General features: G+C 43.3%; 3 protein-coding genes across 3 annotated transcripts in view; 2 read left to right on the forward strand and 1 right to left on the reverse strand.

Annotated features, from left to right (window-relative positions):
- Positions 1-131, forward strand: part of LOC307018474 (uncharacterized protein) — a gene marked incomplete at its 3' end in the record, with an annotated part of 88,025 nt that extends 87,894 nt beyond the window's left edge. The window contains exon 7 of the mRNA XM_079648707.1: positions 108-131. Coding sequence (XP_079504833.1) covers positions 108-131 — 24 coding nt within the window. The remainder of the gene's footprint in view (positions 1-107) is intronic.
- Positions 132-1,870: 1,739 nt separating this feature from the next.
- On the reverse strand, positions 1,871-11,523 carry LOC307018264 (uncharacterized protein; the record flags this gene model as incomplete). Its single annotated transcript, XM_079648414.1, has 3 exons — positions 1,871-2,495; positions 8,838-8,951; positions 11,092-11,523. The coding sequence occupies 3 exons, from the start codon at positions 11,521-11,523 to the stop codon at positions 2,469-2,471; spliced, it is 573 nt and encodes a 190-aa protein (XP_079504540.1). The 3' UTR covers positions 1,871-2,468.
- LOC307018263 (uncharacterized protein) lies at positions 3,362-8,283 on the forward strand. The gene is made up of 2 exons (XM_079648413.1): positions 3,362-5,697; positions 6,056-8,283. The coding sequence occupies exons 1-2, from the start codon at positions 5,301-5,303 to the stop codon at positions 8,131-8,133; spliced, it is 2,475 nt and encodes an 824-aa protein (XP_079504539.1). The 5' UTR covers positions 3,362-5,300; the 3' UTR covers positions 8,134-8,283.
- Positions 11,524-22,043: the final 10,520 nt, after the last annotated feature.

Here is a 22,043-nt window from a genome sequence, read left to right on the forward strand (position 1 = left end):
CAGCAGGCTTTTAGTGGGCCCATTACAACGGAAGAGAAAGGATCCTGTCAGCATACATTCACACCATTGTGTCTTTTTTTTTCCTTTTTCTCATGTGTGCTGTCTAGTCAAATAGTGCTGCAGATAGCTGAAACAATCTTTGAAAAGTGGATACTAACGCCAACATGTCCATGCTCATCGCTCTGCGGCCCTTTACTAAAAAAGGCCTGTTAGCCACTTGAATTGTCTAAATGTAGACAATTTTCCAAGATGGCCGTCATTTCCAGCAGAGGAAAAAGTATTTTACCACATAATTCATACCACTGGATCAGAGTCGCTGACTTTGTTATTGAATTTACAATCTAGAAACCTAGAAACTAGTCTTCTACGTTAGCAAAATGAGTTAGCCATCACTGAACACCATGATGTCACCACCTACTACTACGCTCCTACACCACAAAAACAACTCCACCAACTTAACTACAATGAATGTTAGGCTACCCAGTTTTCCATTGGCAGATCATTTGGATTGTTTTGCTTGGGCTTGGTAAAAAGCAGCTTCTGAGTAATTCCTGACTTCTGAATGTGGTTTCTACGTTGTCAGAAACGTATGATTTAACACTAAGATCATTCGCATAGGGCAAGTGAAATTGATTTAAGGCCAAAAATAATTTCCAAGCCATTTGTGGTGGCCATCTTGCATTTTGCCGCCATCTTGGATTTGTAGATGGCTCACGGGCTTTTTCAAAAGAGTAACCCCCAAAGGAGTTGATCTGCCAATTTCAGTACTTGTTTCCCCTCTGAAAGATTTCCCTGGTATTTTCAGTTATCTGCTGCAAGTGCATTCACAGTTAAAGCATGTAGCTGATCTGGAGCAGCAGAGAGCGCCCGCTGAGATGAAATAATCTTCGATTGTAAGATCACTTACAGGCAGGCAGCAGGCGTCGGAGTGGCTTCGGCCTGCCAATGCTCCTGTTATGCATGAGTGATAGTGTACGAGAGAAGTGAGAACACACCCGGAGGGATGAAATGCCTTCACCCTTCCCTTTGTCTGTCACTTCCTCTCCACTTTAATATCCTCTCATGACACAGCTCAGGCTAAACATCTGCCGAGCACCAGTCTGTCTCGGGCTTACCAGCCGTGACGTTAATTTGAAGTGCTTGTTAACTTTCAAGGCGAGACAACATGTCCACGGCGTCCGGGTCAACAGGGCCTTTTACAGAGGAACAGATCCTATCGCCTTTGGAGGAAATGAAATGCGTGATGGCCTCAGTCAGAGAGAAAAAGCCACCATGTTTTGTTAGAACTGGAGTTAAGAAACAACATTGAAACCCCTAAAGCCCCTGTCACACTGTCCCGAAATTGATACCCGATGGACACACGATTAAGGAAATGTTCAAATTCGGCTCTGATCGTAACAACATCGGGCCATTCGTGAGGGCATCTTAAGCCATCGTATGACCGCCGGTGGAGTTTCTCAGGTTCCGGCAGCAACTTCGTGAGCGGCAACTTCGTAAGGCACTCGTGAGGGCATCTTGTCAAATCGTGAGGGCATCTTGTTATCATCCGTGCCGTCGGGCATTCGCCCTCACTCTGATCGGGGCGAATGCCCGATGGCACCGATGATAACACGATGCTCTCACGATGGCCTTACGAAGGGCAAAATTGACACACGAATTCAACACGAAAATTAACCTTCACAAGGTCCTTCTGCAATTTTTTGGCATGCCAAAGATTTTGCCACCGCTCACGAAGTTGCTGCCGGAGCCTAAGAAACTCCACCGGCGGTCATACGATGGCTTAAGATGCCCTCACGAATGTCCCGATGTTGTTACGATCAGAGCTGAATTTGAACTTTTCCTTTATCGTGTGTCCATCAGGTTTTTTTATTGCACAACAAAATCATGTGAACATATTATGTAAGTAACCCAATTTGTGTTCTGTGAAACTGAAAAGGATATAATATATTATTTTGAAGGCGAGTTGACAGGAGGTTGTTGTTGCTATGGAAACAACATTACGGAGAAAACTTAATATCTTCTACATATAAAGACGGATAAAGTAAAGAACAAAGTCTGAAAATATCAGTACAGTATCATAGTACTTTAACATAATAGTTTTTTTTACTTTCGTTGCAGTTGTATGTCTTAAATGTAATGTAAATGTTGCCTTCGTGTGTGGTTCGGGGCCATCTTCGTGCGAAATTCACAATTCCATATTCGTGTGTCCATCGGGTGTCAATTTCGGGACAGTGTGACAGGGGCTTAATAGAGAGACGCAAATATAACTTTTACAAGTGAATATCGTGATGTGTTTGGAAGGAAAAGCACAGATGTAATGACCAACATTATTGATATCAGGCGTGTAACTTTTACATCTTTTTTACTTCATGGTTCAGATCAGCTCTGCTCGGCTCACTTTTGATAGCAGGTCTTTCTCTACTTCGTTTCCCAATGTTGTTAAGCACCCAGGGTTTAAACTCAACCTTCTAGTGTCGGCTTAGGTCATTTTGAACCTAAACAGAGGAGGAACAAAAAGAGTATATGGTATTAACTTAATTAAAGGTCCACTAATACACTGTTTTTCCTCAATATATTATAGGTCTTAGATATATACAAAACATGTCTCTGAAGTGTTTGGCTCGAAATACCAAACAGATCGTGCATTGTAGCATCCCATAAACCCCTCTGTTTCAGCCGTGTTTCAAAAGTGCTGATTCTCTGGTTTTTATAAAAATGGATCAGGACAAATAGTGAGCAAATCCTTTTTCCTGAAACTTTCTGAATCTCTTTACACAGACTGGACACGTGTATGTATAAAAGACATGAAAAGGTGGATTTAGCATGACCTTTAAGGTATAACCTTACCATGCTGTGGAAATGGGGCATAATGATGAAAAGAAAATTGGGCTGATAAAACTGAAAGAATGTCTTCAGTGAAAATGGTCAGGATCTCTAAGAAGAATTCTTATTCCTGGGATTATATCAGCTGGAATGCCAAATCTATCGAAATCAAAATGTAACACTCAAATTGTGGGTTATTGATTTTATTTGAATATTCTTGTGTTGTGTGGGTCATGACATCTTAACATATTTCAATAGACATTTAAAGCATCATTCAGTACAGTCCTAATAAGCATATGTCTATCCAGTAGAAGAAAAACATTTGGACTAGTGACATAAAAGATCCAGCATTAAGGACTTGTTCTCGTTGTCCTCCATGTAGCACTCAACACAAAATGTGTTGCTTCTCTTCCTCGGGGGTTTAAAAATGTATACATGGCATACATTTTATTCAGGACCGAGATATGATGATGTATTTAAGTTTATCCCAAAGGGCCTTAATGTCCCATAATGGTGTCTTTACAAGATACATGTATGTAAGGCTATATGGGTGTTTCAGAGCTGCCAACATACACGATTTTGGCGTAGCAGATACGATTTCCAGGCCCTAATTACGCCGCTACGCTTGACTTGAATATCCTACGCATTACCTAACAAATCGAAAAATGAATCGGTGAGCTGGCAGCCTCGTGCATGTGTTGACATCCAACCAGCACTAAAGCTCACATATAAGCCGTTTTATGATTCGTCCCTTGCGTTGGCAAAGAGCCAATAGGATCGGCTGTACTTCTTTTTTGTAATGCCCTCACTACTGTTACCAGGATGCTATGCTGTTTTGGCTCCCGCTGTTGATGAAGAATTCTATTCATGTAGACCAGTGCCGTGCGGTGAGGTTCGTAGCTGGCTTTCAGAGTCAGATAGGCCTATGTGAAAAATATGTGAAGTCAATAGAGTATATTAAAACATACCCGTACTTTTTGGACTATAAGCCGCGCCTTTTTTCCCATTTTTCGACGCTGCGGCTTATGTAACGGTGCGGCTAATCTATGGATTTTTACAGCTAACGGCCAACACCTTTAACTCTATGGGCTCTATGGCCGGTCCGCGGACCCCCACCTTTAAGCGGCGGGTTCCAGCAGGAAAAGCTGGAGGTCGGAAAAGAGTGAGACAGGTAGCGCGCAAAAGTAAAAGTGGAACCGAGAGTGGTACGAGAGACAGAACGAGAGCAAGACAGACAGACATTACGAGAGCGAGACAGTTTGTCCCCGTACCACTGGTTGAAAACCGCTGCTCTAGATCACTGCCGGTACGTGCGCTGGGAGTGCACCGTTTAATTTTGAAAGTTGAAAAGTTTGTGTGTCTGAAACACTATGTGATACAGTACAGTTTACACAGCACAGTACATGTTCTGTAGCTACTATTGCAATAAATGCTAACACTTGAATACGTTATGCAAATATGCAACTTGTTTGTTGAAATGTTAATAAATGGGAGCTTCCTCAAACAGCCATCTCTTTCCCGACAATCCCCTCTGTGCACGAACCCTTACATATGGTAATTAAACATTAAAACACCTGCGGCAGATTCATCGGGGTAAATCATTATGGTTACATACTGTTACATATATATATCGGGGTAAAACCATCAAGCATCTTTGTAACAGAGCAGGGAGGCATTATACAGGAGGGGATATTTCCTCACTAGCATCTTTGTTACAGAGCAGGGAGGCATTATACAGGAGGTGCTAATTTCTCACTAGCTCCGCTAGCCTTTCTCTTAAATTCAACGGCGCGTGCCGTCTAACATAGACAATCACACTGTGACTGGTCGATCGAGTTATCTTCTGTCCCGTCGTATGAAACAAGCATTTTAGCTCAAGCAATGATCTCAGTAAATCGGGACGTGAAGTGATTAATGGAGTCTAGTGTCCAGGCTTTCGCACGCCCTCCTCATTGAGACAGAGATAGCCTACTGTTTGCCTCCCCTCTGCTTTTTCACCGCGGGTTTATGTCAGATCAGCAAGACTACAACACATAGGCCTACCTAAAATACATTACCTACTCAATGGATAGAAAGGACATAATACGAGTGTCTACAAACATTTCACAGACAATGAGAGAAAAAGGCATGCGTTTAATCCAGTTTGTGAGGGATTGCTCAATCTGACGTGAGGCGCCGCTCTTTGCTGCCTTACCCCGCTTGTCTCCTCTCTGTTTGAACCATAGACTGGTTTGAACAGGTCACGAGCAAATTCAGCTATTTTGGTTATAAAATTATTTAAGATAATTGGAATCATACAAAAATTACATTTATAGCACAGATAAGTAGAAAATATTAATATCTGTTTTATTTCATTATATAATTTAACATATGTGTTGTGTTTTTATTATCTTAATTTCTAATGGACCAATGATAATTCGTGAATACACTATGCCCGCGAAATCGCGGAGCGAGCTGTCAGTTGAAGTCTATCAAAAATGGATGGTGAACGTACTTGTCCTCCGCCGAAAAAGCGGCGAATTTCTGAACAGCGCTTCAAGCTAGAATATAACGCAGAATGGCCGACCATCACCCGGTCGAAGCTGGACGACTTCCACGCTTACTGTATGTTGTGTAAGGCAGATTTTAGCGTGAGGCATGGGGGCCGACACGACGTTGAAAAGCACACCAGGACTGCTAAACACACGTCATACAAGGCGGCAGTGGAAGCTACAAGGCCCATCGCGGGCTTCTTTACGGTTGACAGTGACACCAGTGTCATAAATGCCGAAGTGCTCGCTGTGGACTTTCTGGTGGAACACAACATCCCGATCGCGGTGGCCGACCACATCGGGCCACTGGTGAAAAAGATGTTTCCGGACTCGAAAATCGCTGGTAAGGCTCAAATGACAAATAGCCTCAATTCATCTCAAGCATTCATAGGCATAGATTTATATCTGTATACTGTCACAATACACTCTACAATCTGTACAGACTAGCCTATATAAAACAGTTACAGTACTGCCCTGGTTGATAATCTGATTTAAATCTTGCAAATTAATGATTGCTAATTTATACTGATACTGTATCATTCTGATAAACATTTTTCATTTTATGTAAAGGTGAAAAAAAAATAGCCTAGGCCAACTTACTCTACAGAGGATTAATATCATGATTGTAATTCTGCAATTCTGTGTAATCTAGAGTATAATCATGATAATACAATTCAATATTTTTGTGATTGCAATTGCAGGAAAGTATGGGTCTGGTCGCACAAAGAGCAGCGCCATTGTTGGAGCCCTTGCCAAGGAGGATGCGTCTGTGATCACGGAGGCAATGAGGACAGCTCCATACTCCCTAGCCACGGATGGGAGCACTGACTATGGAGACTGTAAGCTGTATCCTCTTGTTGTGAAGTACTTTGATCGAGGACTTGGGCGTGTTCTGACAGTACTGCTATCTTTGCCAGAGTGTCATGAGGCATCTACTGGGCAGAACATATTCAAACTCATTGACAATGAACTTGAGAAACGTAGCATATCCTGGGACAACTGCATGAGTTTTGGGGCAGATAATGCCATGGTGATGCAGGGACTCAAAGCTGGCACGGCAGGCTACATCAACAAAAAAAACAGTGCAGTATATGTGCTGGGATGCCCGTGCCATCTAATTCATCTAGCTGCAGAAAAAGCTGCTGCTCAGCTTCCAGTGTCCATTGAAGAGCTGCTGGTGGACATATACTTCTACCTAGACAAATCCAGCAAGAGGAAACAGGGACTGAAGAAATTTCAGGATCTGTGTGGAGTGGAAATGAGAAAGATTGTTAAACATGTAAGTACGAGGTGGCTCTCTTTAGATAAATGCATCGCCAGGTTGTTGCAGCAGTGGCCTGCATTGCTGCAATACTTTGAGTCAGAACAGTCTGGGCACAGCAGCAAGAACAAATCCACGCAGAGCAGCAGCAAGGACAAGACCACGCAGAGCAGCAGCAAGGACAAGACCACTCACAGTGTTAGCAAGGACAAGTCCACGCAGAGCAGCAGCAAGGACAAGTCCACCCACAGTGTTAGCAAGGACACATCAACCCACAGTAACGGCAGCAAGGACAATTCTCAGTTTGATTTGGCAGGCTATCTCTTTCGCCAACAAAACCTAGCCAAATTCAGTCAGGGAAAGAAAACACCAGCAGCTGCAACCACACAGCCCAAGACTGCAACGGCAAAGCCCAACACATCTAGCGCTGCACCCACTCGGCCCAAGACATCTAGCACTGCACCCACTCAGCCCAAGACATCTAGCACTGCACCCACTCAGCCCAAGACATCTAGCACTGCACCCACTCAGCCCAAGACATCTAGCACTGCACCCACTCAGCCCAAGACATCTAGCACTGCACCCACTCAGCCCAAGACAGGGGCACAACAGAGAGTGCAGAGGGCATGTCAACATCTGCAGGACCCAACATTCCATCTTTACTGCTACTTTCTGAGTGCGGTCCTGCCGATATTTGATGAGGCCAACACTCTGCTGCAGCTAGACAAACCCTGCATACAAGTACTACACAGGACTTTGACCACACAGCTGAAGAATCTCTTGAACCGATTTGTGAAGCCTCAGGTGATTAATGCAGCTGCTAAGGTTCACCAGGTACCATTTAGGGAACCAAGCAACCAGAAGAGCAATGAGACCTTGTTCATTGGGCAAAACACCAGAGACTTCATAGCAGATCACCCTGAGCTTGAGGAGCTGCAGCTGGCCCAGGTCTTCAGCGCTGTGCGGGCATTCTACATGAAGGCTGTTGAGTACATGGTGAAGAAGTTTCCCTATGATGACCCAGTGTTACGGAATGCTTCTGTGGCTGACATGTCTGCACGGGACAGCGCAGAGTTCAATTCTGTGAGGTACTTCACAGGCAGATTCCCCTGCTTGAAGATGAATGCTGAGGAGATGGACAAGCTTGAGGGTCAATTCATGACCTACCAAACCGATGCTCTGCCAGAAAGCATCACCAGCTGTGACAGACCAGACACACAGTGGCACCTGATGAGTCAGCTGAAGGATGGAAATGGCCATCTCAAGTACCCTTTACTCTGCAAGGTAATGCTGGCTATCCTCTGCATCTTCCATTCCAATGCAGACTGCGAACGCATCTTCAGTCTTGTCACAAAAAACAGAACGGAGTTCAGACCTAGTATGGGAATGGAGACCCTGAGTAACCTCATTACCCACAAACAATTCATGGTGGCAAAGGGGTCTGTCTGCTACAAGCAGGCGTACTCCAAGACAACTCTTGCCAAGGCCAAGTCAGCAACCTATGACCATCTAAAGTGAGAGGTTGATCAGATGGTCATGTCACAGCCAAAGGTTCCCTTGAGTTGAACTCTGTTCTAAAAAAGGCTGTGTACAGGTTTTTCATGTGTTATTGTTCAGTATTGTTTCATGATGAATTCTGTTCGGTTAATAAAAATATTTTTTTGTGTATGTTGGTGTTTAATTGTGTGCAACAGTACAGGGAAAAGGAGAAATTATACACAAAAAATTTACTTTGCAGAAAAACATGTCCTAATATGACCTAGATTGCATCTCAGAGCATGTAAAGTCTCTGGCTTCTGATAAGATAAGATAAGATAACTTTTATTAATCCTGTAAGGGAATTGCACATGTTATAGCAGCAGGGTGATAGGAAAAGGAATAGGGAACTATATATACATACAATTTACAGTAAAATAGAAACAGTTGAATACAAAAGATAAATAGAAATAAGTAAAGTAAAAATGAAATAAGGGGGCATTCTGGGGGCTTCGGCGGACCTCGGACCCCCCGCCGGAAAAAAAATTGCCTTCCTCCGCTCGGCATGCTACTACTTTCTATAACACAATGTTGGCAGCTCTGGTGTTTTTCTACTAATTAATTAATATTCTTTCATAATATTAAATATTCAGCATTGACTGCCTTTTCAGCTTATAATTATGCAGCAGTGGAAAGTAAAGCTGAGGAAGTTTTTTTTTCTCTCTTTATGTACGACTTTCTCCTACCTTTAATCCGCTAAAATACTTTTCTTTCCTGTTTTCCAGGGGCCGGTCGCAGGAGTGGCACTGCAAAGTGAGCGGACATCTTGTGGCCTCCGGTCTGCTGGCCATCAGGGACTCCTTCAGAGCCGAACACAAAGAGACCAACATTTAATGCAGATGTTGTCACCCTGAACTCGTAACTTAGTCAAACTATCAACCTCATGCAGAACGCTGAAAAAAGGGACACCACAGCATCGTTTTCTCATGACTTTTTGAAGCTTTGAAAGTGAAACTCGAGCACAGCATGCTGGCCTCCGAGGGCGTCCCCCAAACATTTGTGTCTCCTTGGAGTTTCTGTATGTGTTCGTTTGTTTTGTCAGTGACCTTGCAGAGTGCCAGCAGCTGCCCTGCACTTCCTGCTGCGTCTGTTATGCTTCACACTCACAGAAAAATGCAAACCCTGGCAAGCTTTGACAGAGGACATCGGAGGGAGGATGAAAGCTTGACTTCTTCTGAGCGAAAAAATGGCGAGACATAGCAAGTGGACAGTGTTTTTCTTTAATCAGGAACTGACTTTGTTACCAATTCTCTGCGTAAAACATGATATCAAGAAAAACGTCAGGGGGAAACACATGGTAGCTTCCTGGACGAACACAGGAAATAAGGACAGAGAACATCAGGAAACAGACAACAGACATTTGGCTACAGTAAAAAGGAAATAAGGGGAAAAGGTCAGATTGAAAGCTGGGAAGCAACGGGCGTTATAGCACCTGTACTAACCCTAAAACCAGGAGAGAGAAAGTAGACAGCCGCCGTGAAAAATGATGACAGGGTGCCATGGATTCAGCAGGGACGAGGAATTAGGACACTAATGGAACGTCTATTTGTCCCATTTCAATGACTTTTCTTACTTTTAAATTCATTCCCATGTGAATTCACCCCGGAACAGGACACACGTGTGACAGTTCAAAGACGAGCGATATCTACCTCTCCACAGGAAGACGGCACCGTAACGTGACTTTGAAGCACGACAAGGTTGTGATTTGACGGAGGCCTTGTGTGTGTGTGTGAGTGTGTGTGTGTGTGTGTGTGTGTGAGTGAGTGAGTGAGTGAGTGAGTGAGTGAGTGAGTGAGTGAGTGAGTGAGATCTGTATTCCTGCTAACAGACCTCACTGACAGCTTCACTTTAAACTGAGCCGATACGATTACCGTAGTCAAAACCGTGATTTGTCAATCAAATTTGACGATCTATTCATTGTCTCTCTCAATTTTCAAGCAAAAATACCAAAGCTCTCAATTTTGGGAATGTGCAGCTGTCCTGCGTCTCAGGTGATAATAATCTGAATATTTTTGGTTTTCTAGTGTAGGAATATATTGTTTGATATGTACATATATATCTACTTGCTGCAGAAAATGAGGAAAATCTGTTATATTAAAATGATGTGGATCCACTTTGTCTGGCACATGGAAAGTGATAAAAATGTTTGAAATGAGGGGGAAAAAATCTAGCAGCTGCTCAATTAAAAATAAAACTGCATCTGCTGTTTTTTTCCCAGAGCCCTTAGAGAAAAAGGTAGATGATTTCTGTTTAAGGAAATCTTTCAAATATAAATGTAAACACTTATCTCTGGTTGCTACTCCGGTCTGAATAACAGCCATGTAGAGCTTTGTATTTAGACTAAGATGCTGTTAAGACATTATCTAAATACTTAAACACTCCCACGATCAAAAAGATGGTAATGTTATTTTCACGCCCCCTTTGAAAAGCAAAGATAAGGTGCGTTCCAGAGCAGGCTTCAGAAGCAGCCGCCGAGTATATAAGATATTCATCACGGCTGTAAAAGACGAAAGTATGACTGCGGCAGCGTCTCTGCTGCTGCTCCACAAACACACCAGGAACATGCAGCGAACACATAGGAGGTCGCTTTTAACGCTATTTACGGCTCTGTCATTTCGCTGATGCTCTTTGCCCTGAGCAGCTCTCACTGAATGCCTCTGTACAGTTAGCAGGACAAACGTCACTTTGTAGTTCAAGGTTGATTCCTAGAAGGTTCAATTCCTAGATGATCAAACGAGAGATTAGAGTGCAAAGGACAAAATGTTCAGAAACAATGAGACATCTAAGGTGTCATAATATAGTTTGATGCCCTAATCCCACTGCATTCAATCACTCACTTCATATCTTAATTATATATTGTAGTGGTTGACATACAGTAATTCACTCATGGAACTACAGGTTGGGGGTATTGTTCCGCACAGACACATATGTTGACTGTACCTTCTGTGTACCTACTGTGTGCCCTCCTTTCTCTTCTCCTCTTCTCTTCCCGGACTTCAAGCCGGCAACATGTGCTTTTCTGCTGCTCAATAAAGCCAACTTTGTACCTTCGATGCACCGCCTCTGACTCCCTTCTCTCGGCACTAAATTGGTGACCCTGACAAAAGTCTCGCAGAAGTTTCCGGGACTGAACTGAACATGGCTAGAAACGCTGTTTTTCTCGAACTGCCGGTGATTTTTGGAGACGTGGGCAGCTGTCTCGTGCGCACGGACTGAGGCTCGGTTCGCCCTCCGCGGAATGGCCGAGGACGACGCTCGCCATTTCCACATTGTTTCGGCACTGGGAGACAGCAAGCCTTCCGGCCACATACGCGACCTGCTAGGTACGGAAGAACCCGACTTCTTGTTCATGGGACTGTTTCTTCGGGACATGCGGCTGCCACCTAGCAGAGGCTCCGGGGCCGACGACAACGTCTAACGGCTAATGGCTTACAGCTAACGGCCGTCGACAACGACTAGCGGCTAACGGCTAGCAGCTAACGACTGCAGCTAACGGCTAGCAGCTAACGACGACTGACAGCTAACGGCTATCAGCTAACGGCTGACTTCATCCATCTGTTCACATCCAACTGTTAACCCTTTTTTTTTGGGTGCCAGAGAGGAGGTTTGGACACTCTCGCTGTTTCACCACCTCAACGGCGGTTTCGGACGTTGCCCGCGCTTTCAACGGCGCCTGGGTGGCGCACTTCTGGACCCCGTCTCCCCTCGCCTCGACGGCGGCTTCGGACATCGCCCATGCTTTCATCCGCGACTGGGTGGCGCACTTCTGGACCCCGTCTCCCCTCGCCTCGGCAACTGCTTCGGTCGTCGCCCACGCTTTCATCGGCGCCTGGGTGACGCACTTCTGGACCCTGCCTGGCCTCTCCTCTAACCGCGGATCACGGTTCGCCTCGACGGCAGCTTCGGACGTCGCCCACACTTTCATCGGCGCCTGGGTGGCGTACTTCTGGACCCCGTCTGGCCTCTCCCCTGTCCACGGCTCTTTCCTCCCGAGGACTTCGTGCCCCCCGCGGCTGTGCCCTCGCCTGCGGCCGGGCAGCGCTCCTCCCTGCTGGGGACCACCGGGATATTCACGCCCATCCCCACCGCCTACCGCGGCTCCCTGCGGCCCCTTTACGACGGCCCGTTCCATGGCCCGCCCCCCACCCCCCGGTGGGGATTCCCTCGTTAGGGCCCCTACCCTCTCCTGTGGCCTCCTTCCGACGGCCCGTTCCATGGCCCGGCCTTCGCCTGAAGCCCCACCCTCCTTGGCCCCTGTGGTGCTTCCTCCCGGACGCGAGGATTGTGTCCATGGTTGAATTCTGGGGGGGCTTGTGTAGTGGTTGACATAATTCACTCATGGAACTACAGGTTGGGGGTATTGTTCCGCACCGACACATATGTTGACTGTACCTCCTTTGTTCCACTGTGTGCCTTCCTTTCTCTTCTTCCCTTCTCTTCCCGGACTTCAAGCCGTCAACATGTGATTTTCTGTCGTATAATATAAACTTTTATCAAAATCGCAATATGGACTATTCAAATCTTATTAAACGCAATATTTGTCAAAGGCTAAATACGGGAAAGTACTGTATCTCAATAAGATTACAAACGGTCTTTAAAAATATATATGTTTGGTTCTTTTGTCAAACCAATATCACATTGATGATTTTAAAATATTTGCCGTGTGTGTGCGCGTGCGTGCGCGCGCGCTTCCCGGGACAGATATCCAACCAGATAACGCTCCCTTGAAACTTTCAGAATTTTAACATTTGTATTTATTCTTAGCCGATCACGTGACTCTGTGCTTGTACAGTTTTATTTTATATGATTTTCTTAGTGCATAGTCCTATTTTTATGTGGCATTGTTAAGTAGGACAGGCCGGCACATGTAAAGTCAAATTCATCCATATATAAGAATATTTAACTTAATGTATATCTTAAGAATACCAATACAAATCGTATTCAATTTCTGACTTTCAGGAGATGTTCTCTTGTTTGTGTGAGTGTGACATCTAAATGTATCAGTGCCAAACACCTAATTAAAATGTTTATTTCTCTCTGAACCAGATTCCTGTTGTCTTTTTCAGTTTGTTCCTCTCCTCTGTGACTCGTCTGTGTGCCAAACAGATTACTGAGTGTAATTTCAGGGGAAGGTGGGGGGAAACAGCAGGCAGTGTGAAGATGAGGTACCACACTGCGCTACTGAAGCGCAGGAGATTAATAAACCTGGCAGTGTGGTCCCAAAAACCGCTCACCTCTTTCTCATTCTCACAACACCCACTTGTATCCAATTTGCATAAAGCTTATTTACATATCTTATTGATTAATCTGTGAGATCAGATCGCTGTATCACTGATAAACACCGTGTAGAGGCACTCAGAGCGGGTGACATATGCCGAGCAACTAAATGTGAAAACTCTTCTTGTGGCGAGGACATCATGTCCCGGTCTAAACAGGATTTTAAGGATGGGGGATCATTTATGCAAATTACAAATAACAGAAGCACAGAAGTGCCTTCATGCGGCTTTAATTTCTGTACAAGTCTGTTTCTTCCATATGGTGTTAAATAGCATGACGTGAACTTGGGATGAACCCGAGGTCGAAGGCAATAAAGCAGTCTGTAACCCAGAAATCAGGAAATCGGATCATACTCAATAGCTTTCTGGGATTTTAACATTAAATCAGATGATTCTCCTCTGAAGGGAACCGCCAGTCGTGGAAAAAATAAACAGATTCTTTACTTGAGTCAAAGTACTAATATCACACTGTAAAATACTCATTGTCAAGTCAAGTATACTGCATCGAGGAGAATCATATGTAAAAGTATTTACAGTTTTTCTCAATCGCTAAACCCACTTTTTAGAATCAAAATTCATTTCTTCAAAACAAGAACATAGCCATCTAAACAGAAACACACTTGCCATAACTCTGAATATCTTTTGCAAAATGCACTTACATGACCAAAACTGAAAATACTGGTCACAAAAAAGAATAAGTCGATCGAAACAGAACAAATTGTCCTCTAATGAGACAAATGTGTTTTCATAACTGAAACTCCGGTCACCATAATAACCCATTCTACCATAACAATATACATTCCTTGCAAAGTGCTCTAAGGCACTCAAAACTAAAAATACCCCTTCCAAAACCAGATACCTTCTCCAAAAACAAACATTTGTCAGCTCATGAGAAGACTATTTGAACAGTCATTACTAAGTGGCACACTAAATACTGACTACAATCATCAATACACAAACCTCAAGCTATCGATATTGGAAACTGAACGGAAAACTGACAAGTTGGGAGAAACAAACTTACATATAGGAAAAACAGTGTGTTACTGTAACTATGTCATTGTTTTTATTGTCTCATTTTCAGTAGTGCACCGTAACAGAAACAAAAGATGAATAGCAATACACTGGAAAAAAAATAACATGGGTAAATGATGGAAATCAGCAGTAAAGCAGAGAATGAGATCTATATAGCTTTACTGATCTGCTCTTTGCCGTCTGTCTGGCCACATAGCCTCATCTACGTCACAGCGTATGTCTTCCCTTGCAAGGCAGCGTGGGAAATATCTCCTTGCGTGTCGACACCACCCTTGACAGGATTCCGCAGAGATGTCCCGACAGCCAGCATTCATTGCGTCCAAAAGGGGCCTTCTGTCATGAGGATGATGGTCATAAACCTTCCATCTCCAGGCAGAGAAGAACTCCTCAATGGGGTTTAGAAATGGGGAGTATGGAGGGAGGAACTCCATGGCCATGTGTGGATGAGCCTCAAACCATGCCCTCACGTCACGAGAGTGGTGGAATGCCACATTGTCCCATATGACCACGTGAACCGACCTCACTTGATCCCTCTCTTCTGGTGGCACAAGTCCGTCATACAGGACATCCAGGAAGGCAAGGACACGTTGCGTGTTATATGCTCCCATTACTGTAAAGGGATGTGAGCAAGGACGCCTTGTGTCGAGATAGCCGCACACAATGTTATGTTTCCTCCCCTTTGGCCTGGAACAAAGACTGTCGCTCTTTGCCCAATAAGGTTCCTCCCACGTCTCCTCACTTTGGAGAGGTTGAAGCCTGCTTCATCCACATATACAAAAACATGTGGTAATGCATTGCCTTCCAGCTCCATCATTCGCTAAAGAAAATGAAACAAACAGAGGACCGTTTTACATTACTGTAAGCAGTCCGACATACTAAAGATATAGGCAAGCCATCAGTGTGATTGAGGTCCTTACCTGTACATACCGGTGCCTTAACTCCTTCACACGGTCAGAGTGGCGTTCAAAAGGAACCTTATAGATCTGTTTCATTCTGAGGTGTTGCCTCTTTAACACCCGGTCAATGGTTGCAACACTTATAGATGGAATGTTACTGAAGACATCCTGGTCTGCAATTATTCTGGCCTGAATCTCCCTTGAGCGGATTTCATTGTTGGCCACAACCATATCAACAATGGCAGACTCTTGTTCTGGAGTAAAGGCCTTTCGTCTGCCACCAGGGCGGGGTGCTCTTTCAGTTCTATCAATACATACTTGAGAATGTTATGTACTGTAATATAAAAACAGTGATCGAAACCTACATCAAAATAGAAATGCATGAAGTGCTGTAAAAAAGGGTTACAGTAGCTTACCTATTTTCGTGCCTGAAGATCCTAATAATGGATGCCACTGTTGATCTCGGTATATTGGGCTGAACCCTTTGGCCGGCCTCACTGAGGGACATGCCATGGTTTATGACGTGGTCCACAATAGTTGCACGGGTGTTGTCCGAAACTACTGTTCGCATTGGTCCCCTTTCAACTCTTCCACCACGCATACGTACAGCCCTCCCTCTTCCTCTCTGAACATCAGCCCTCCCTCTTCCTCTCTGAACATCAGGGTTCCCTCTTCCTCTCTGAACATCAGGGTTCCCTCTTCCTCTCTGAAGAACAGGGTTCCCTCTTCCTCTCTGAACATCAGCCCTCCCTCTTCCTCTCTGAACATCAGGGTTCCCTCTTCCTCTCTGAACATCAGCTCTCCCTCTTCCTCTCTGAACATCAGCCCTCCCTCTTCCTCGCTGAACAACAGGGTTCCTTCTTCCTCTCAGAGCTCCTCTACCTACTCGATCAGCCATTTTGTTTACACAAACATCTTACTGAAGTGAGGGAGGTCTTTTATAGGATTCTCATTACAGTAATTACAATTACTATAGGAAATTCATTGATGTCAGCTGTGAGCAATTCATTTACATGGAAGTGAAGTACTCAATTCACCCCAATACAAAAAAAAACATTTCTCAATGTGCAAAAAGGAAAAGACCACAATTACTGACTGTAAAAATGTTGTATCAGCTATAGCTAATCCTCCCCATATGAACATCTCAAAGAGCTATGCAAGTCATATCAACACTATTATAGCTTTACCGGCACCATTTAAAAACATATTTTAAGTACAGTCATGCAAATTCTATCTTGTAAATGTTTTCAATGTAACATCATTACTGTAAGGTATACAGTACATTCCATGGAGTTACCTTTTTCAATGGGGTGATTGACTGATAACAAGTGTTAATATTTTGCACATCAAGTGTCAATTAGTGTAGCTATGGTCTAAGTTTATGAGGAAGTGTTATCCACTGTGAGAAGATTTTTTTTTGTTTTGTAGACATGAGTTACACAAAAGATTTTTGATCTTTGTGTAGAGAATTGTAACTTCAGTTAGAGAATTGTGTGATCTGTTTTGCAAAACACTGCTTAGCATCTTCATTTTGTGTGATATCAATGATAAATGGTATACTGTTGTAGAGAAATGGTTTTCTGTTTCGATGGCTGTGCTGTTGGTTTGATGAAAGGAATTTTGATTCTAAATAGTGGGTTTAGCGATTGAGAAAAACTGTAAGTACGAATAGAAAAAGGAACCTAAAGTATTGGGAGTGAAGTAGTCATGGTAGAGAAAATAATCTAAAATTAATATTTTAAAGCAAAAGCAGCACATTTTAGGATTTAAGAAGCTGGAACTGTGACATTTTTTACTCAAAAGTTAACCAACTTATGGTTTTAATGACTTAAATATAATGTTGGATGGTTAAATTTCTACAAAATAGTAATTTAAAACGTTTTTCCCGAGTTCTTTGCAATCTGAATTTATAAGTGAATGTAGAGGAGTAAAAAGTATAACATTTGCTTCCAAAAAGTAGAAGAGTAGAAGTAGTAGTAAAAGGAAAATGTGTACTTGGTTACTTCCCACCACTGGGAACCACCTGCAGTGCTGAAATGACAGTTTCATTATAGTCTGAAGCTCTGCTGATCTTTCTTACTAAGTTTGAGTTTTTCAGCCCATTTACAGAATGGTTCAGTTTATCACTCACCTTGTTTATAGCGTAAATTCTCATAGAAATCCACCTAACAGCAGGAACATTTTAGCGATAGCTGGTTTAAATAGTGGAGAATTTAGCAACTTTAGAGCCATAGATTTAAAGAAATATTGGACTTATATTCAGAAGGTGGTTAACCCTCCTGTTATCCTTGTGTTTTATTCATGTTGGATTCTGTAAGGTTTCTAAAGATCACTTTACTGCATTATTTCACCAGTGTTGTCTCATTTGCCAGAAACAACATCAGCCATCAGACAGACTCTGTAAGGTGCTTTAATCACATACAATTCCACACGTTCAAGTTGAAAGCCTGAGAGGGAACAGTTGTGCATGCACCTCACCCCTAATTGCTTTTCGCAGCGCCTGCCCCTCTGCCTCCCAGACGTTGACATATAGAAGGTCGCATTAGACTTGAGCTGCTTTTTAGATAACGCCAATTACAGTCTATGCCTTTCCATGAATCGTTTGAGTAAGTGGCCTTTGTTTGCAAAAAATCCAAGTGCAAGGCAAACAAACCCATTTGATGAAGTTAATTATACATCACACACTCGGAGGCAGCCTGTAATTGTTAAGTCTGCTCGTAGCCACTAGACAGTTGTGCACTTCCATAGATATAAAAGTTGTATGACTCCAGGAATTGCCACAGGACATACAATACTTGTAAGACGAGTTCTGAAGCCGCTGTGAGGGGAAGACGTGTGCGTGTGACCCATCTTTGAAACTTCTGAAACACAGTCCTCTCCTTTCTCGTAGTCCCGGGACTCATCTCACTACCTTCTCAGGCAATAATTCCCACAGCACCTTCATGAAAGATTCATTAAGCTTTCCAAGAGTCGTACCTTTTTCCCCCTCTTTTTTTTGGAGCTGATGCTGAAGGACGGTGTTAAAGGTGTTTTGACAGTCGCTCCAGGAGGAGAAAGCCTGCTTTCAATAACACCTGCAGAGGCAATAACGCTCCCTCGCCTCAATGGGATAGACAGATCTCATCACACAGTGGCCTCAGTTGATATTTATTCCCCTTCTCTGGTGACTCTGGGTGGATTAGAGATGCGGGTGGAGATGGGGAGTTCCCACCATTTTGAATGCCTGACTGTTTGACAGAAGCTGCCTGTGGAGACTGAAGGAGCAGCGGCTTTATGGATAAGGAAGATGCCTCTGAATAAATAATCCGGAGTTTTGGGGCTTCCTGCCGGTGCAGCAGGATGTGCAGCTCTACTACTTTGTACAATCCATATTCTTTTATTGTGGTTCGAGTCCCAATACAAGTTGTGAGGACTGGTAACTGGATAATTAGTGCCAGGTTTTCTTTTTCTTTAATTATATATATATTTGTATATTGTGAGGGATGAAACCCTCTTTAATGGTCACACATGCAGAGCACACAAAGTGACATTTGTTCTCTGCTTTTAACCCATCCTACGAGGAGTCTAGTACTAGGAGCAGGGACGTGCACAGACATTTCGAGGGGCTATTGCTCTAAACCAGGGGTCGGCAACCTTTTTGATAAGAAGTGCCTTTTAAAAAAAAAATGGTTATCAGCGTGCCAACCATAGGTGTCAACGATCGAGAATTATCAACGGGAGGGGGGGGGGGGGGGGGTTGAGGTGTTGGACGCTCGTGAACTATCAGCAGGAGGGCGGGGAAGCAGTGTGTGGACCTGTCAGCGCAACTTACATGATGCCGAATTTAACAAACACCTTTGAATAATTGGTTTAAACGGCATAATAATAAGGACGATCGTCCGTTCTGTGATTCTCCAGAGCACACATGTTAGGATATTAGGCTCATGGAAGTGAAACGAGGAAGCGAAAAAACAGAGGTCTGTGATGTATTTTGTGAAACAGAAGAACAGCTAAATAAATGCAACGGCCTCCCAAGAAGAGCTCGCCTCTCTCCAGTCATTTAAGTTAAAGTTGGTTATTGAACCTGAAGCTTGTTGATTCTGCCCTCCTCGACTACGGTCTGGGAGCCGACAAGAAAGTTCAACACAAAGAAGGCCAGTCCGCCCCTTTGTAGCGTATTATTTCGATAACAGATGAGCAGATCGCCACTGGGCTTTCAACTAAATACACAGCCACGCAAAAACTGCGGCATTTGTACAGCTCCTTATGGGTACTGCAATTAGTGAAGTGCTTTATTCGTCTGTGGTGAAACGATCAGCACTGCACCACGGAGGAAAGCGGCAGAAAGTCACCTGGAGATAAAGAGAGCGGGGCTGCGTTGCATGCATGGCTTCCTTCTGCAGGTAGACACGCTCTGGCGGCGGTCTCGTTCAGGATCGGAAAATACAATTTCAATATTTTGCACACTTATTCCACTTATTCCTAGGGTGCCACTGGTTACGGTGCCGCGTCCCAATGCTGGCACGCGTGCCAGGGGTTGCCGACCCCTGCTCTAAACTGAAAAAGGGCCTCCCCCCGATAAAAAACACAAGACCTTTTGAAAATTGTAACTTGTTTTTAATGTAAAAGAAACCAAACGATTATTACATCAACTACATTGGACAGTAATAATTCACATCTCACAAAATAAGCCAAGGCGACTACTTGCATTCGGTGACTTGATTTAAAAAATGAAAACCAGGGACATTTTTTGTTTTGCGGCCCATATCTCATCAAAAATATCTAATGTTAGTAACTATTAAAGACAAAATGGGGACAATTCTGTTCTAATGTAGTAATTTTAACTGTTGTGCAGACATACTGATAAAATACGGCCTCTAACTAATTACCTTAAATAAACTCACTAATTAATAAAACCCGTTCAATACGCATTATTCTTATTCTTATCATTCTTTATGAGCGCAGCCAGTAACGGTAAGGTAAGGTAATTACTCATTTATTTAGTATTCCATAACTTAGTAACAGAGATGATCAAACTAAAGTGGTAGAGACATGGCAGAAATCCTACAATGATAAACAGACATTGAACTGTTCACCCGTAAGAGGGCGATCAAGAAAAGAGCGGCTCCGTTGAGGGAGTTTACAGATGAAAAGACACAGAAAGACAGAAGCACAATAACAAGTAGGCTATATTTAGGTTTTTCTTTGTAAATAACCAATGGTATCAAGAGGAAGTAAAGTCCCCTGGTTTGTCCCTTATACCCTAACTGCCATGAGACAATTCAAAATTAAGTTTCCAAAATCCGACACTGACGTGGTCTTTAACGCAACGGCAGATGACAGCGCTAACAAAGTCTGTTTTCCGCAGCGATACGCTACAATACTAATTGTGGGCTTATCATATTGATTCGGCCACAACAGAAAAGAGAAAAACAAACTCTCGCTCTCTCCAGAGGGGCAGGTCAGCCTAAAAAGGCCAAATGGGCCGTTGCCCGGGCAACATTAGCCCGTACCTGTGCACGTCCCTGACTAGGAGCAGTGGGCAGCTATTGTACAGCGCCCGGGGAGCAATGGGAGTGGGGGGGGGAAAGGGGATGTCCGGTGCCTTAATCAAGGGCACCACGGCAGGGCAGGAGGTGAATAGGGACCTCTCCAAGTAGCAGTTAGCATGTTTAGGTCTGGTCGGGGACTTGAATCTGCGACCATACGGCTCCCAGTCCAAGCCCCTAGTGACTGAGCCACTGCCGGACATACAACATAATTGATTTCAGCTGTTCTTTTATGATTTTTATATTTAGTTTACTCTGTCCTTTTGTGTCCAATGTAATCTATTTGTGTTCTTATAGGGTTACGTTTATGCAGCAATGACTCGGGTATAACTCATGACACTGGTATGCACTCTTCTTTAATAATATTTACAGTTGTGATTCAGTATTTTTATCAGCAGGGAGCATGATTGCTGCACAGGAAGGTTCACTGAATTAATACAGCGTGCTCTTTATCTTAAAGGTGTTGCATAAGTTTTATATAAGGGAGGACCCTTATTAAAAAATGTACTCTTTATATAATTATATATTGGCTGTATGTCCCATGTTTCTCTAAATATAAGAGTTCTCGCAATGTAGGTATATTAGGTATTAGATCATCATGTTCATTTGATGTTTACCCATTATTCCTCACTACATTTGGAAAAGTCACGTTAAACATTGAATTGTACATCTTGTGTAGGAACACCCTGGATGTGTCCACAAAAGCACGCTGAAGCGTACAGTATGTAGAGTTGCTTCTAGTTGAGGAGAGAGAAACGTATAAGACTAAATAATTGTAAAGTTTTCGGTAACTTCAGTGCTTGAAGTACCCTTTATTTGTGAGAGAAGTAAAAAAAAAAACTAGTCTGCTTCCGAGTCACAAATATGGCTGCAGCAGGTAACGCACCATACTAATAATAATATTGGAGTTATTTGTCAAAACAAGTCCGCAAAAGATCCAGATCCAGATAAGTCACTTGATTAATTGCAAAATGATATTTTCAAAGAAAACGCCAATTATATTTTAGTTTAAGCATTTATATTGTAATAACTTTGTTTAGTAGAGACTGAAGTGCCATTTAGGAAATTTCAATATATTTAAAGACAGAACAACTTATGATTAATTGATGATGAAAACAAAACATCTTTCTGAACCTCTCTCTAAGAAAACACTTTTTCTG

The sequence above is a fragment of the Notothenia rossii genome (genome assembly GCF_949606895.1).
Source record: "Notothenia rossii genome assembly, chromosome: 9".
NCBI classification, from domain to species: domain Eukaryota; kingdom Metazoa; phylum Chordata; class Actinopteri; order Perciformes; family Nototheniidae; genus Notothenia; species Notothenia rossii.